The sequence below is a fragment of the Lipotes vexillifer genome, unplaced genomic scaffold (assembly GCF_000442215.2).
Source record: "Lipotes vexillifer unplaced genomic scaffold, Lipotes_vexillifer_v1.1 scaffold722, whole genome shotgun sequence".
NCBI lineage: Eukaryota > Metazoa > Chordata > Mammalia > Artiodactyla > Lipotidae > Lipotes > Lipotes vexillifer.
In genome coordinates, this window is record NW_006795213.1 from 1,107,509 (window position 1) to 1,125,589 (window position 18,081).

At 39.4% G+C, this 18,081-nt stretch overlaps 1 protein-coding gene and 1 non-coding gene across 2 annotated transcripts in view; one reads left to right on the forward strand and one right to left on the reverse strand.

The window, feature by feature from the left end:
• Positions 1–18,081, reverse strand: part of TUBGCP4 (tubulin gamma complex component 4) — a 49,718-nt gene that overhangs the window by 16,249 nt on the left and 15,388 nt on the right. Inside the window, exons 6-9 of the mRNA XM_007467552.1 lie at positions 13,838–13,917; positions 12,208–12,409; positions 9,334–9,499; positions 8,971–9,095 (exon numbers count right to left, since the gene is read on the reverse strand). Coding sequence (XP_007467614.1) covers positions 8,971–9,095; positions 9,334–9,499; positions 12,208–12,409; positions 13,838–13,917 — 573 coding nt within the window. The remainder of the gene's footprint in view (positions 1–8,970; positions 9,096–9,333; positions 9,500–12,207; positions 12,410–13,837; positions 13,918–18,081) is intronic.
• Positions 5,196–5,268, forward strand: TRNAG-CCC (transfer RNA glycine (anticodon CCC)). The gene has a single exon. It is a non-coding gene; the product is annotated as a tRNA-Gly (tRNA).

An 18,081-nucleotide genomic window follows, 5' to 3' on the forward strand; every position in this document is an offset into this window, starting at 1 on the left:
GCAACAGGAGAGGCCACAACAGTGAGAGGCCCGCGTATCTCAAAAAAAAAAAAAAATCCCCAAACAATTAACAAAATGGCAATAAGGACATACAAATCAATAACTACCTTAAATGTAAATGGATTAAATGCTCCAACCAAAAGACACAGACTTGCTGAATGGATACAAAAACAAGACCCATATACATGCTGTCTACAAGAGACCCACTTCAGATCTAGCGATACATAGACTGAAAGTGAGGTGATGGAAAAAGATATTCCATGCAAATGAAAATCAAAAGAAAGCTGGAGTAGCAATACTCATATCAGACAAAATAGATTTTAAATAAAGACTGTTATAAAGAGACAAAGAAGTACACTACGTAATGATCAAGGTATCAATCCAAGAAGAAGATATAACAATTATAAATATATATGCACCCAACATAGGAGCACTTCAATATATAAGGCAAATGCTAACTGTCATAAAAGGAGAAATCAATAGTAACACAATAATAGTGGGGGACTTAACACCCCACTTACATCAATGGGCAGATCATCCAGACAGACAATTAATAAGGAAACAGAAGCTTTAAATGACACATTAGACCAGATGGACTTAATTGATATTTATAGAGCATTCCATCTGAAAGCAGCAGAATACACATTCTTCTCAAGTGCACACAGAACATTCTCCAGGATAGATCACATGCTAAGCCACAAAGCAACCCTTGATAAATTTAAGAAAACTGAAATCATATCAAGCATCTTTTCCGACCACAACACTATGAGATCAGAAATCAACTACAAGAAAAAAACTAAAAATCACAAACATGTGGAGGCTAAACAACATACTATTAAACAACCAATGGATCACTGAAGAAATCAAAGAGGAAACTGATAAATTCCTAGAGACAAATGAAAATGAAAACATGATGATTCAAAATCTAAGGGACACTGCAAAAGCAGTTCTAAGAGGGAAGTTTACAGCAATATGGTCTTACCTGAGGAAACAAGAAAAATCTCAAATAAACAACTAGAGAAAGAAGAACAAACAAAACACAAAGTTAGCAGAAAAAATCATAAAGATCAGAGAAGAAATAATTGAAACAGAGATGAAGAAAACACTACAACTAAAAGCTGGTTCTTTGAAAAGATAAACAAAATTGATAAACCTTTAGCCAGATTCATCAAGAAAAAAAGGGAGGGACTTCCCTAGCAGTCCAATGATTAACACTTCACCTCCCAATGCAAGGTGTGCGGGCTCAATCACTGGTTGGGGAGCTAAGATCCCACATGCCTTGTGGCGAAAAAACCAAAACAAAACAAGCAATATTGTAACAAAATCAATAAAGACTTTAAAAATGGTCCACGTCAAACAAAAAAAATCTTTAAACAAAAAAAAAAGGGAGAGGGCTAAAATCAATAAAATTAGAAATGAAAAAGGAGAAGTTACAACAGACATCACAGAAATACAAAGGATCATAAGAGACTACAGCAAGCAACGATATGCCAATAAAATGGACAACCTAGAAGAAATGGATAAATTCTTAGAAAGGTACAAGCTTCCAAGACTGAACTAGGAAACAGAAAATATGAACAGACCAATCACAAGTACTGAAGTTGAAACGATTTTAAAACTTCCAACAAACGAAAGTCCAGGACCAGCTGGCTTCACAGGCAAATTCTATCAAACATTTAGAGAAGAGCTAACACCTATCCTTCTCAAACTAATTCAAAAACTTGCAGAGGAACACTCCCAAGCTCATTTTACGAGGCCACCATCACCCTGATACCAAAAGAGACAAAGATACCAAAACCGAAGATACCACAAAAAAAGAAAGTTACAGGCCAATATCACTGATGAACATAGATGCAAAAATCCTCAACAAAATGCTAGCAAACCAGGATTTCCCTGGTGGCGCAGTGGTTAAGAATCCGCCTGCCAATGGGGACACAGGTTCAAGCCCTGGTCCAGGAAGATCCCACATGCCATGGAGCAACTAAGCCCATGTGCCACAACTACTGAGCTTGCGCTCTACAGCCCATGAGCCAAAACTACTGAGTCCACGTGCCACAACTACTGAGGCCTGCGTGCCTAGAGCCCGTGCTCCACAACGAGAAGCCACCACAATGAGAAGCCTGCACACTGCAATGAAGAGTAGCCCCCACTCAATGCAACTAGAAAAAGCCTGTGCACAGCAACAAAGACCCAACGCAGCCAAAAAAAAAAAAAAAAAAAACTAGCAAACCAAACCCAACAATACATTAAAAGGATCAGACACCATGATCAAGTGGTATTTATCCCAGGGGTGCAAGGATTTTTTCAATATCTGCAAATCGATCAGTGTGATAAACCACATTAACAAATTGAAGAATAAAAACCATATGATCATGTCAGCAGAAGCAGAAAAAGTTTTTGACAAAATCCAACACCCATTTATGATAAAAACTCTCTAGAAAGTGGGCACAGAGGGAACCTACCTCAACATAGTAAAGGCCATATATGACAAACCTACAGCTAACATACTCAACAGTGAAAAGCTGAAAGCATGTCTTCTAAGAACAGGAACAAGACAAGGATGTCTACTCTCGCCACTTTTACTCAACATAGTTTTAGAAGTCCTAGGCACGGCAATCAGAGAAGAAAAAGAAATAAAAGGAATCCAAACTGGAAAAGAAGAAGTAAAACTGTCACTGTTTGCAGATGACATGATACTATACATAGAAAATCCTAAAGATCCCACCAGAAAACTACTAGAGCTCATCAATGAATGCAGACACAAAAAGACCCCAATAGCCAAAGTAATCCTGAGAAAGAAAAATGGAGCTGGAGGAATCAGGCTCCCTGACTTCAGACTATACTATAAAGCTACATTAATTAAAACAGTATATGGTACTGGCACAAAGCAGACTTATAGATCAATGGAACAGGATAGAAAGCCCAGAGATAAACCCACGCACCTATGGTCAACTAATCTACGACAAAGGAGGCAAGAATATACAATGGAGAAAAGGCAGTGTCTTCAATAAGTGGTGCTGGGAAAACTGGACAGCTACATGTAAAAGAATGAAGTTAGGGCTTCCATGGTGGCGCAGTGGTTAAGTATCCTCCTGTCAATGCAGGGAACACAGGCTTGAGCCCTGGTCCAGGAATATCCCACATGCTGCGGAGCAATTAAGCCCATGAGCCACAACTACTGAGCCCACATGCCACAACTACTGAAGCCTGCATGCCTAGAGCCTGTGCTCCGCAACAAGAGAAGCCACCACAATGAGAAGCCTGCACACTGCAACGAAGAGTAGCCCCCACTCACCGCAACTAGAGAAAGCTTGCGTGCAGCAACGAAGACCCAATCCAGCCAAAAAAAAAAAAGAATGAAATTAGAAAATTCTCTAACACCATACACAAAAATAAACTCAAAATGCATTAAAGACCTAAATGTAAGACCAGATACTATAAAACTCTTAGAGGAAAACAAAGGCAGAACACTCTTTGACATAAATCACAGCAATATCTTTTTGGACCCCCCCCCTCCTAGAGTAATTAAAAAAAAAAAAGGTAGCTAATGAAACTTAAAAGCTTTTGCACAGCAAAGGAAACCATAAACAAAATGAAAAGACAACCCACAGAACAGGAGAAAATATTCGCAAATGAAGCTACCAACAAGGGATTAATCTCCAAAATATACAAGCAGCTCATGCAGCTCAATATCAGAAAAACAAACAACCCAATCAAAAAATGGGCAGAAGATTTAAATAGACATTTCTCCAACGAAGACATACAGATGGCCAAAAAGCACATGAAAAGATGCTCAACACTGCTAATTACTAGAGAAATGCAAATCAAAACTACAGTGAGGTATCACCTCACACCAGTCAGAATGGCCATCATCAAAAAATCTACAAACAGGGGCTTCCCTGGTGGTGCAGTGGTTGGGAGTCCACCTGCTGATGCAGGGGTCACGGGTTCGTGCCCCGGTCTGGGAGGATCTCACATGCCGCAGAGCAGCTGGGCCCATGAGCCATGGCTGCTGGGCCTGCGTGTCCAGAGCCTGTGCTCCGCAACGGGAGAGGCCACAACAGTGAGATTCCCGTGTACTGCAAAAAAAAAAAAAAAAATCTACAAACAATAAATGCTAGAGAGGATGTGGAGAAAAGGGAACCCTCCTACACTGTTGGTGGGAATGTAAATTGGTACAGCCACTATGGAGAACAGTATGGAGGTTCCTTAAAAAACTGAAAATAGAGCTTCCATATGATCCAGCAATCCCAATCCTGGGCATACATATGAAGAAAGCCATACTTTGAAAAGATACATGCACCCCAATGTTCATAGCAATGTTATTTACAATAGCCAAGATGTGGAAGCAACATAAATGTCCATCTACAGATGAATGATTAAAGAAGATGTGGTCCATATATACAATGCAATATTACTCAGCCATAAAAAGAGAATGAAATAATGCCATTTGCAGCAACATGGATGGACCTAGAGATTGTCATACTAAGTGAAGTAAGTCAGACAGAGAAAGACAAATATCATTTGATATCAATTATATGTGGCATCTAAAAAAAATGATACAAAAGAACTTACTTATAAAACAGAAATAGACTCACAGACTTAGAAAACAAACCTATGGTTACCAAAGGGGAAAGGTGGGGGGTAGGGATAAATTAGGAGGTTGAGATTAACATATACACAATACTATATATAAAATAGATAATCAACAAGGACCTACTGGATAGCACAGGGAACTTTACTCAGTACTCTGTAATAACCTACATGGGAGAAGAATGTGAAAAAGAATAGATGTATGTATAACTAAATCACTCTGCTGTATATCTGAAACTGACACAACATTGTAAATCAAATATACTCCAATATAAGAAAATAAAACAGTATGGAACTGGCAGGAAAAGACGTAGAGCAATGGAACAGAAAACTTAGAATCAAAGCCCCGCTTATATAGTCAATTAATATCTGTCAAGGGAGCCAAGAACACCCAAGGGCAAAGGATAGTCTCTTTTCAACAAATGGTGCTGGGAAAACTGGATAAGCAACATACAGAAAAATGAAATTGGACCCCTATGTCACACCATGCACAAAAATTAACTTGAAATAGATCAAAGACTTAAACATAAGACCTGATAGCAGAAGAACTCCTAGAAGAAAATGTAAGGAAGAAGTTCTTCAACATTGGTCTTGGTGGGACTTCCCTGGTGGTCCAGTGGTTAAGACTCCACACTCCCAATGCAGGGGGCCCAGGTTCAATCCCTGGTCGGGGAACTAGATCTGGCATGCTGCAACTAAAAAAAGATCCTGCATGCTGCAACTAAGACCTGGCACAGCCAAATAAATAAATAAATAAATATTAAAAAATAGAAAACTGGTCTTGGCAATGATTTTTTTTGGATGTGACACCAAAAACACAAACAACAAAAGAAAAAGAAAATACAAAGTGGGACTACATCAAACTTAAAAGCTTCTGCACAGCAAAATAAACAATCAACAAAATGAAAAGGCAACCTACAGAATGGGAGAAAATATATGCAAATCATATATTTGATAAGGGGTTAAAATCCAAAACACAGAAAGAACTCATTCAACTCAATAACAACCACCAAAACCCCCAAACAATCCTGTTGAAAAATGGACAGAGGTACTAAATAGACTTTTTTCCAAAGAAGACATCCAAATGGCCAACAGGAACATGAAAAGATGCTCAACATCATCAACTATCAGAGAAATGCAAATCAAAACCACAATGAGATATCACCTCACACCTGTTACAGTGGCTGTCATTTTTTAAAAAATTTTTTGGCCACGGTGCACGGCATGTGGGATCTTAGTTCTCTGACCAGGAATTGAACCTGTGCCCCCTGCAGTGGAAGCATAGTGTCTTAACCACTGGACCACCAGGGAAGTCCCAAGTAAATTTAGATGAAATGGGTAAGTTCCTTGAAAATTAGAAAATACCAAAAGTGCTACAAGAAGAAATAAATGTCTTAAATAGATTAATAGGTTTTAAATATATTGAATCAGTGAAGATTTCCTCTCCTAAAAAAACCTGACTTACATAATTTTTCAGGTTAGTTCAATCAAACTTTCAGCAAAAATTCTTGCCTTACATTAACTGTTCTAAAAAACAGGAAAACAGTGATAGACACCAAGCTCATTTTATAAGGCTTATATAATCTTTATTCCACAACCACATAAGAACAATACAGGAAGAGAAAAGTATAGTCTATTTCACTAGTAAATGCAGATACAAAAATTCCAAACACTGTTTTGGCTAACTAAATCCAACAGTACATTAAAAAATAAAACATCACGCTCAAGTATGGTTTATCTCAGGAAGATTCAACATCTGAAAATCTAAACAGGAATTTACCTTATGAATAGACTGAAGGAGAAAAAGGACTCAGAGCAAGAAAATGCACCTTAGGGCTTCCCTGGTGGCGCACTGGTTGAGAGTCTGCCTGCCGATGCAGGGGACGCAGGTTCATGCCCCGGTCCGGGAAGATCCCACATGCCGTGGAGCGGCTAGGCCCGTAAGCCATGGCTGCTAAGCCTGCGCGTCCGGAGCCTGTGCTCCGCAGTGGGAGAGGCCACAACAGTAAGAGGCTTGCATACCGCAAAAAAACAAAACAAAACAAAAAAACTGCACCTTAACTGATATAGAATAAGCAGTGATAAAATTCAACGTCTATTTATTATAAAAACTCACAGCAAACTAGGAAGAGAAGGTAATTTTTTTAAACTTGATAAACTCATGTGCCAAAGCCTACAGCAAACACTAAAGTAATAGAGAAACTTTAGATGCATTATCTTCAAGAGCCAACAAATTAAGGATGCCCATTATCACCTCTATTGTTTAACATAGCTTATATCAGCTATCAACCCAGCTGTTGAATGCCGTACTAGAGATCCTAGTTAAGGCTGTAAGAAAAAAAAGAAGCAAAAGTTGAAAAAGTGGAAGGAAAATTTTAAAACTTTCAATAATTGCAAATGATATGATCATTAGTGAGGAAAATCAATAGAATTAACAGACAAACCATTAAAACTAAAAAAAAAAAAAAAGAAAGACTTCAATAACTTGCCAGATTAACCTACAAAAATTAATACCACAATTTTTCTATATAAGTAGTAACCAACTAGAGATAAAATTAACAAAAAAAACTATTATGTACCTAGCAATTAATTTTTAAAATATTTTTGTTGAAGTACTAAAATACATACAGAAAAGTGCACCAACTGTAAGCTTACAGCTTGAAGAATTCTCACAAAATGAACACACCTGTATAACCAGCATCCTGAAAGGCCCACCCATGTCCTTTCCACCTACCAAAGGCAAATGCTATCCTGACATCTAACACCAGATTAGTGCTGCTTGTTTTTAAACCTTATATAAAGATTCATATGGTATGTATACCTTTTTAAAAAATGAAAAAGGAGAGAAAGAGATCCAAAAGGGGGTGAGTATGATATGTATTTGCAAGACACTGTTCCCTTTTCCTCCCTGGTACACTCTCTTTTATTACTTTAAGCTGTTATTATTGTTACAATTATAGCTGTCAAAGTATTAGCTTCCAAGAGTCTGAGCTTCAATTCTTTGTCTATCATTTTTACAAACTGGAAATATAATTTTGAGCAACATATGCGTTTCAAAATTTCCCAAGGAAACAATTTTGAAATTCTATGTTATTCATTTAATAAAATTTTACTTTCCTCCATTAACTATATTTCCCAAAGAGTTACCACAAAAATGATAACAGAAGAGAAATCAAGTCAATAAGATGAAAGGGAGTGAAGGCACCAGCCCCCTAGACAACAGCTGCCTTGGCTATAGATGGAGAGGCAGTGTCTTGAAAGTCTGAATAGACAGAAATATGTATTCTGGGTAGTTTAGATATTTACTTTCCCATAAGGAATCAAATCAAGTGATACTTCAAGGTCACCTCAAGATCTAATATTCTATGTCTACATCACAGCTCTGTCTCCAGTGCCTTGGAATTTTTGAGATAGTGACCAGAAAAGGAAATCATATTCATGGTAGATTACTGTGCTTCCAACATGAGTATATCTGACACTAATCTTAGTAATTTTAACACTGACCCTAGTACCCCTGTGCTTCAAAATCACCTGCAGAGGTTTGTTGATTGGCTGGTGTAAATACAAGTACCTACCAGTACTGACTCCCTGCTGACCTATGAGTCAGAAACTCTGGAGGTAAGGATTTGGTGCAAGTGCATGTTTTCAGATTTCCCCACGTCATTCTATGCATAGCCAGAGTTGAAAACCACTAATACAGTTAACACAACTAACAAAAGATCTCATTTCACATTACCACACACGTGTGCATCAAATCTTATTATAAGCCACAGAACATATGCCCATTTGAAAAATTACTGGTCACAATTTAAGTTGGTGGATGAAGCACAATTCACTTAAAAACACTGAACTAGGAGTCAAAGACTTGTTTCTGAGCTCACCTTTGTTACTCACTATGTGACATCAGAGAAGTTAGCTTTCTGAGAAATTTTTTCATTTATAAGAATGGAAAAATATTACTTGTTCTGCCTTCCTAAAATTATCATATCCATAAATTAAAGAATATATAATAAAGCCATTCTAAAATATAAGGCACTAAATTTAGTCAGAATCAGTTGATTCCCTGAAGTCATTGCCAACTATACAGACAGACTCAAAATGCTGACAGTCTGAAATGAAACCAAGACCTCCCTTTATTCAACTAATTAATTAACTAACTAGCTAGCAATCAAATTCCTGTCAGGTAGGAAAAGGCTAAGTCAGTTCTATTATTAAAAACAGACAGAATACTTTTATTTTCTACTTCCTGCCCTTCAACTCTCTCAATTCCCTCCAAGCTAAGTTCTAATCACATTACGAAGAAACAAAAGTCAAGTACTCAATTTTGGGGGAACTAACGTATTTTCTTCCAAAGAAAATATACTAAGAAAGACAAACCTCAGCCACAGTACTACGTATACGATCCACCACCTGCTCAAAGTCCACCAGGCTGAAGAGGGGTTGTTGCTTGAGACGATGCAGCTCTGCAGCAAAAGTGTCCTCCTGGTTTTTCAAAATGGATCCTGCAAAACAGGAAGGCACTGTCAAAGGAAGACAGGGAACCTGCACAGACAAGGGTTTCTCATCCCAGTGCCACAGCTATTTCACCTGCTTCTCAGGTAAGCATGTCACTCACAGCTGTGCTGAAATCTCAGAACATAAAGGTCAGTAACCACCCACTCTGCCCAGGCAGACTCTGGGGCCACACAGCATCAAATAAGCCTTTGAGGATGGGGTACAGTTGGGCAAGGAGATTCCTACCTTTCCTAGTCAGGTTTACATTTTGATTCTCGAACATTTGGACAGATTCTCCAACAAACAGGATTTTTTCAGCAACCCTCACTGGAATGTAGGACGGCAGAATCTCCACTCGCAGAGAAAACTGCTTTAGAGATGGTGCCAGCATGTTCTCTTCTTCTATCAGGCGCTGGTCAAAGAAATAATCCGTATCAGAGATGACGTAGGAAGTGAGAAAGGGAAAGCAAGGAAACATCCGGCAGGTCTCCCAACCTGTGATTTACATTTTCTAGAAGCAGGGACTTTAAATCTGAAGTTGCATAATTGTTACATTACTGGTGCTAGAGAAATGTATGCCATTTTTAGGCAGCAAGATAGCATGGTGGAAATAGCAGTGGCTTTATTAACATTAGGATTTTAGCCCTCTGCCTTGGCTACTGTGTAAAAACTTGTGCAGGGGCTTCCCTGGTGGCACAGTGGTTGAGAGTCTGCCTGCAGATGCAGGGGACACGGGTTCATGCTCCGGTCTGGGAAGATCCCACATGCCGCGGAGCGGCTGGGCCCGTGAGCCATGGCCGCTGAGCCTGCGCGTCTGGAGCCTGTGCTCCGCCAACGGGAGAGGCCACAGCAGTGAGAGGCCCGCGTACTGCAAAAAACAAACAAAAACAACAACAACAACAACAACAACAACAAAAACTTGTGCAGTAGGTCTGGAACCCAGTCTCCTTACTTGTACCATGGAATAATTGATCTTTGTTTTTTTCCAGATCTACATGTCTACGATTTACTATCTTGTGCATATGCCTGCTCTGCCCAGCTCTTTACACAAGCCTGACTCATTTAGCCAAGTGGTTCTCAAAGCCTGGCTCCTGAACCAGCACCACTGGCCTCACTTGGGAGCTTGTTAGAAATGCAAATTTTCAAGCCTCTCCCAAGATTTACAGAAAACCTGGGGGGTAGGCCCAGCAGTCCGTGTTTTAACTAGCTCTCCAGGTGATTCTGAGGCACTCTCCAGTTTGAGAATCACTGATCTAGCCCACTCACCACCCAATCACTCAGGCCCCTTCTGTTCCCTGACTTGCTTTTGAGTTGACCCTTATCCAGCTCCAGCTGGAACTTTAGGCTCCATACTCCTGACTTTGATCTCTGCTATTCACCCTTTTAGTTCTGGGCTTGGGTGCTGGTGTGCCTCGGGGCACTATCCTAGACCCTCTTCTCCTCTGGCTCTCAACACTCTTCCTAGACAATCACATCTTCTAAGGCTGAACTGATCATCATAAGAGATATTTTTAATCTTTCTGCATCACAGGACTCTGCAATTATAAAAGCTACGGACCTTCCAGAAAAATATATAACCATACAATTCACAGGCCCTCTGACGCCACTTGTGAACCCCAAATTAAAAACTTCTGTATGCCGATGACTCCTAAGACTTTAAACTAGATTACTCTCATGAGCTCTAGGCTCAGCCCACTGGTCATTTCCTACAAGTACCTCAAACTCAATGTGTCCAAAGTTAGACCCATCTTCTTTCCCCTGACACCAGCAATCCATGTTCCTTATCGTCACCACTCGCCCGCTACTAAAGGCAGAGACTTGGGTATCATCCTTGATTCTTCCCTCTGGACCCATAGCCAGTCAATCACCACGACCTACCTGTTCCAGCTCCTTAATATCTCTCAAGCCTCTTTATTCTTCACCATATTTACTGTTCCCACCCTTGGTGTAGGCCACCATTATTTTTCAGCTAATGTCCCCAACATTCTTCTAACTGAACTACTTGCTGCTAATCTTAATTTTTAAAAACACGATTCCCCACACAGTTTCTAGAGTGATCTATCATAAAGTCTGATCTAACATACAGAGGTAGGTTAACCTCTTGCCTAAAATTCTTCGCGGTTCCCAGCTCTCTTCAGGCTCAAGTCTAAATTCCTTCCCATTGTTTACAAGGGCTTTCATGATCTTACCTCTGCTCATCTCAAAAGCTTCATTGACTGCCACTTCCCACACTCGCCCCTCCACTGTCCCTTACACTCTACATCTCAGCCTTTATTTACTTGACTCTGTCAATTGAATTACTAATGGTTCCCCAAATGAGCCATGTCCTTCATGGCCTCTGTATACTTTACACAGTCCTTCCCTTTGCTTGGAATTTTTTTTTTTTGACCGTGTGGCATGTGGGATCTTAGTTTCCCGACCAGGGATCAAACCTGCACCCCCTGCATTGGAAGCTTGGAGTTTTAACCACTGGACCATGAGGGAAGTCCTCCTCCCAAACTCTTTGCAACTTAGATGTACATTCCACTTTAAAGCCTTCTCTAGTTACTCTAAGACCATGTTCCCAGAATACCCATACTTACTCTTTCCAGAGCACTTAGTACACTGTAGTATGTCCTCCACTAAACTATAAGCTCTTTAAGGACAGGGACTACTACATTTTATTTGTTTATGCAGTTGTGGCATGTGGAACAGTACCTGGCATATAACAGGCATTCAATAAAACGTTGTAACAGCATAAATGAATGGATGAATGGATAAGAACAATATAGGACTTTGGGGAGTCCAATCAAAACTCTAAACTGCATGTAAGCTCTGAGTACCTACAAGACTACCTGAAGAGACAAGACTTATTATTATTCTCCTAAACGTGTATACCAGGAAGAGGGGAAACAAAAGGAATCTCACAAATATATTTTCTATTTTATAGCCTCACATTATTAGGCATTAAGTATTAAGCTAAGATAAAGCCAAGTGTTTACATCTAAAGAATTTATGGAAGGTGCCCAGGCTATGATGAGCTGGGGGCTGGGGGCAGGGGCAAGTCACCAAAAGGTCATCTAGCTGTAGACTTTTCCAACTCCTGGCAGGAGAAGGCTAGGCTTCTGGTTGGGCTCTCACCAAGTCCTGGAGTTCTCTCAGTTGTTTTCCTGTCAGTCCCCCAATGCCCAGATCCTCCTCATCCTCTTCTGGCTGGGCACTGACATTACCAGAAGATGGACCCTGTTTGATAAAGAACTCTTCGTGCTGGTCCAAGAGGAGTCCATGTAGCATCCAGGCTGAGAGCTGCTTGTACATGACCCCGTGACACACAGCCAGGATTCTGAATGGAGAGGAAAGCAAGAGCCTTAGAAGTCCACTAAGAGGACACTAAACCCATGCTTTAAACTGCTACAGGATAAACAGAGGCCTGAGGGTTTGGTCAGCAGAAGGGAAATGACCAATTAAGCTAAAAATAATTGTGCTATTTTAACTTAAACGTCTGCAGATGAACTAAGTGGTTAAATTTCCAAACTTGTTTGTAGCCAGTGTACTAAAGTCTGAAGTGTTCAGTAAATGTTCTGATAGTCTTTCAGAAGAAGCACATTTTTTCCCTCTTTTTGAGTAAAGTAAGTTTCAAAATGGATGATTCCTTTTAAAAGTAAATGGACTTACAGGAGTCTCTTTTTGGCTAACACAGTATTAGTATTTTAGTATTAACACTGTATTAGTTTTTATTTTTGTTGGAATCACATAAGGAAAGTAGATTTAGTATGTGAGAAGCTGATATACCTGAAAAAGTATTATCCAACAAAATCCAGAGACTGAAACAAAATGCAGAAAGGTTGCTGGAGAATGGGATATATTCACATGGTCTCAAGGGATCACATCTCAGGTAACATATTAATGACAAAGGGGAAAACGTCCCTCTAAAACAGAGAGATCTGGTGAAAAACACCTAAACCAAGTGATGAAAGGTAACACCAGTAATGGGACAAACTTACTTTTTGTGCTTTCTGATATGCTGTTAACAGGAAATAATATGACCTATGTAGTATTCTTGCCAAAAATATTCAACCTGAATCTAATCATGAGGAAATAATCAGAAAAATCCAGATTGTGGAACATTCTACAGGCAGTCTTTGATCATACTCCACATTTAATACAGTTGTAATCATAAAATTTTGTATCCTTTTTTCAAATAGTATTATAAAAATATTTTTACATGTTGTTATAGTATTTGTAATTTTAATTGCATTATAGTCTATCAAGTGAATCTATCTTTAATCAGCTTTCTTCTGCTGCTGGTAATTTTCTAATTTCTTAATATAGTAGACAACATTGCAGTGAATAATGATTGTGCATATGGTTATTTTCTTCTTTTGAATAATTTTGTTAGGATAAAATTTTTAAGAGTGGCATTATAAGATTATAAAGCTACTCAAAATACACATGTTTAGACATAGCTAAGCATAATCCAGCACATGTAGTGGAAATTCTCCAAGGATAATGAGATCCAAAAATGAAAAAGGACTGCCTCAAGGTCATCTAGAGTCTTGCTTCAATACTCAACACTTTATTAAAACCCCCTTTTTGCAATTTCTGAGCCATCGTAAGGATTACATGGGCTCCTTTGCTCATGGGGCTTTTCCATCCTGGTCATAACTTTCCCCAGAAGGAAACCTGAGATGACCTGAAAATAAAACTTGTGCAAAATCAAGTCACTTGACCACCCACTCCGCCTCCCAACCCCAATGAAGCCATGACTTACTTTTCTAGTGCACTGCGAACAGGAGGCAAACCTCCACAGCTGTGTTTGTACACTGTTTCCAGGATTTGACAACCATGAATCTGTGGAAAATACAGCCTTGTCAAGCTGAATTCCATTTTAATAGTTCATGTAGCACAATCTCATATTCTATATTCAATCCAGAGGGCACAATCTGCAGAGAATGGGGATAAACTTTCTCATAAGATTTTTGTATAGTTCTGATTCTAACTCCAATGCCAATGTGTGGGGGGTTTCCCCACACTACCAAGCAATCCTCTGACACCAGCTTGGGTGCCCTACAATCCAACTCAATTCTGATACTATCCACCCAGAGATAGCATCAGATTCCACAGGTTAAGGGCTCAGTCCCACAAGACTGCCCTCCATTTCCGACGCCAATCCCAAGTTCAGGTTGTTCCTTGTGCTTCCAACTGGCTGATTAATAGAGGTTCCCCCTCCCTGGATTCCACTAATTTGCTAGAGCAGCTCACAGAACTCAGGAAACCCACTTATTCACTACATTACCTATTTATTATGAAGGATACTAAAGGATACGAGTCAACACCCAGATGAAAACGATACACAGGGCGAGGTCCCGAACAAAGGAGCTTTTGCCCGGCATGGTGGCACATACAGGCACTCTGGCTCACCAATCTGGAAGCTCTCCAAACCCCATCCTTTTGGGTTTTTATGGAGCCTTCATTACACAGGCAGGATTAATTAAATCACTGGCCATTGGTGATTGAACTCAATTTCCAGCTCTCTGCCCTCTGCCCTCCTCTCTCCCCAGAGGTCAGGTGGGAATGGTGGGACTGAAAGTTCCACCCCTCCAATCACGTGGGTGGTTCCCCTGGCAACCAGCCCCATACTTAAGTGCTTTCCCCAAATCACCTCATTAACAAACTCAGGTGTGGTAGAAAGGGGTTTGTTACGAACATCAAGTCGCCGTTATTGCTCTTATTACTTAGGAAATTCTGAGTTTTAGAAGCTCTGTGCCAGAAACAGGACAAAGGCCAAATCTATATTTCTTATTATAAATCACAACATCACAATAGTTGTTCTCGAAGTATGGACCCTCCACCTCCCTGCCCCTCCCCATCCCACCCCATCCCCCAGCAGCATCTGCATCACCTGGAAACTTGTTGGAAATGCAAATTCTTGGGCCTCACTCCAGACCTACTGAATCAGAATCTCTGGGGTAGGGCCCAGCGATCTGGTGTTAACAATCTGCTCCAGGTGATTCTAATGCACAATGAAGTTTGAGAACTACTGCACTAAGGAAAAACCAGAATCATTTAGAGTTGAAATTCCAAGAAAAGAGGTAAAGAAAGCTCTTACTTCAGATTAAGGCCTAATTCAGACTACGTACAAGGTATACACTTTTCTAAAAATCTGCTTCCTCTTTCAATGTCCTTTTGCCTCTGTTTTTTTTTTTTATTGAGTTATAAGTTATATACGATAAATTCACCTATTTTAAGGGTACTTTCAACAACTTTTAGTAAATTTACAGCATTGTGCAACCATCACCATAATCCAGTTTTATAACATTTCCATCACTCTAAAAGGATCCCCTGTGCCTGTTCGCACTCCCCCATTCCCACCCACAACCTCATTTTTTAGAGCCTTAGCGCTCAGCTTCCTACAACCTCCTCGGCAGGAAGGAAGGTTCACCCATCTGCAATCCCTCTACTCATTTTCCACTCTCCTTCCTTTGGCCAACGGAAGCTCAAAGTCAACTGAGATGTGCCGGCATGTATGGACCCTTACACTAACCCCACTTACCTAGAAGTTCCCCTCCAATTTTGGGAGATGGTTTAGTAGAGTGGTTAAGAGCATAGTCTTTGGAGTCAGACAGCCCTGGGTTTACATCCTAGTTGTACCATTTACTACCATCTGTGTGACCCTAAGCACATTCCTTAACCTATTTGATTTTTTAGAGGATTGACTGTGATAATGTATGTAAAGCACTTAGCACAGTGCCTGGTATGCAACAAGTGCACAATAAAGGCTCGATGTTATTTAATGAGGGCCATCAGCTTTGCAGGGTCAAACACCACCTCCCCTGCTGGCTCTGCTAGCACAGAATGAATGCAGCAGAGGGTAAGTTTCTAGACTTATACAGCAAAAAAATGAAGTAGCAACCTGGCAAACTGACTAGTTAACTAGTTATATTCAAATGAACACTCTTAATAAGCTAAGGCACAAATATAACAGCTTAAGAACATCAATGAACTAAACATATTTAATCCATCTGTCCTTTTTGACCCAATTATAAACCAGCAGATACTTCTTCTAATGTAAAATCTCAAAGCATCTCAGAATTATTAATTCTACCCAGAAAAGACATTCTCTGGACACTGGAGACCCTATCTTTTCAATGCATATGATAAAAACTTGTGATAAGAATAGGCATATTTAACTAATAAACATCTGGGTTTCACCCAATGATTTAACAATTCTTAGAAAACCTAACGATAAAACTACTACCTCTTTCTTTCTAAGGATTAACTTTCTGCTTCTCTTCAAGATCCATATCAAACAGTTCTTTTTTTTACAGCTCTTTTCCTATAATTGATATCTAGTCGCATGGCGTTGTGGTCGGAAAAGATACTTGATACAATTTCAATTTTCTTAAATTTACCAAGGCTTGATTTGTGACCCAAGATATGATCTATCCTGGAGAATGTTCCATGAGCACTTGAGAAAAATGTGTATTCTGTTGTTTTTGGATGGAGTGTCCTATAAATATCAATTAAGCCCATCCTGTTTAATGTATCATTTAAAGCTTGTGTTTCCTTATTTACTTTCATTTTGGATGATCTGTCCATTGGTGAAAGTGGGGTGTTGAAGTCCCCTACTATGAATGTGTTACTGTCGATTTCCCCTTTTATGGCTGCTAGTTTTTGCCTTATGTATTGAGGTGCTCCTATGTTGGGTGCATAAATATTTACAATTGTTATATCTTCTTCTTGGATCGATCCCTTAATCATTATGTAGTGTCCTTCTTTGTCTCTTCTGATAGTCCTTATTTTAAAGTCTATTTTGTCTGATATGAGAATTGCTACTCCAGCTTTCTTTTGGTTTCCATTTGCATGGAATATCTTTTTCCATCCCCTTACTTTCAGTCTGTATGTGTCTCTAGGTCTGAAGTGGGTCTCTTGTAGACAGCATATATATGGGTCTTGTTTTTGTATCCATTCAGCCAATCTGTGTCTTTTGGTGGGAGCATTTAGTCCATTTACATTTAAGGTAATTATCGATATGTATGTTCCTATTCCCATTTTCTAAATTGTTTTGGGTTCGTTATTATAGGACTTTTCCTTCTCTTGTGTTTTTGTCTAGAGAAGTTCCTTTAGCATTTGTTGTAAAGCTGGTTTGGTGGTGCTGAACTCTCTCAGCTTTTGCTTGTCTGTAAAGGTTTTAATTTCTCCATCAAATCTGAATGAGATCCTTGCTGGGTAGAGTAATCTTGGTTGCAGGTTTTTCTCCTTCATCACTTTCAGTATGTCCTGCCACTCCCTTCTGGCTTGTAGAGTTTCTGCTGAGAGATCAGCTGTTAACCTTATGGGGATTCCCTTGTGTGTTATTTGTTGTTTTTCCCTTGCTGCTTTTAATATGCTTTCTTTGTATTTAGTTTTTGACAGTTTGATTAATATGTGTCTTGGCGTATTTCTCCTTGAATTTATCCTGTATGGGACTCTCTGTGCTTCCTGGACTTGATTAACGATTTCCTTTCCCATATTAGGGAAGTTTTCAACTATAATCTCTTCAAATATTTTCTCAGTCCCTTTCTTTTTCTCTTCTTCTTCTGGAACCCCTATAATTCGAATGTTGGTGCGTTTAATGTTGTCCCAGAGGTCTCTGAGACTGTCCTCAGTTCTTTTCATTCTTTTTTCTTTATTCTGCTCTGCAGTAGTTATTTCCACTATTTTATCTTCCAGGTCACTTATCCGTTCTTCTGCCTCATTTATTCTGCTATTGATCCCATCTAGAGTATTTTTCATTTCATTTATTGTGTTGTTCATCATTGTCTGTTTCATCTTTATTTCTTCTAGGTCCTTGTTAACTGCTTCTTGCATTTTGTCCATTCTATTTCCAAGATTTTGGATCATCTTTACTATCATTATTCTGAACTCTTTTTCAGGTAGACTGCCTATTTCCTCTTCATTTGTTAGGTCTGGTGGGTTTTTATCCTGCTCCTTCATCTGCTGTGTGTTTTTCTGTCTTCTCATTTTGCTTATCTT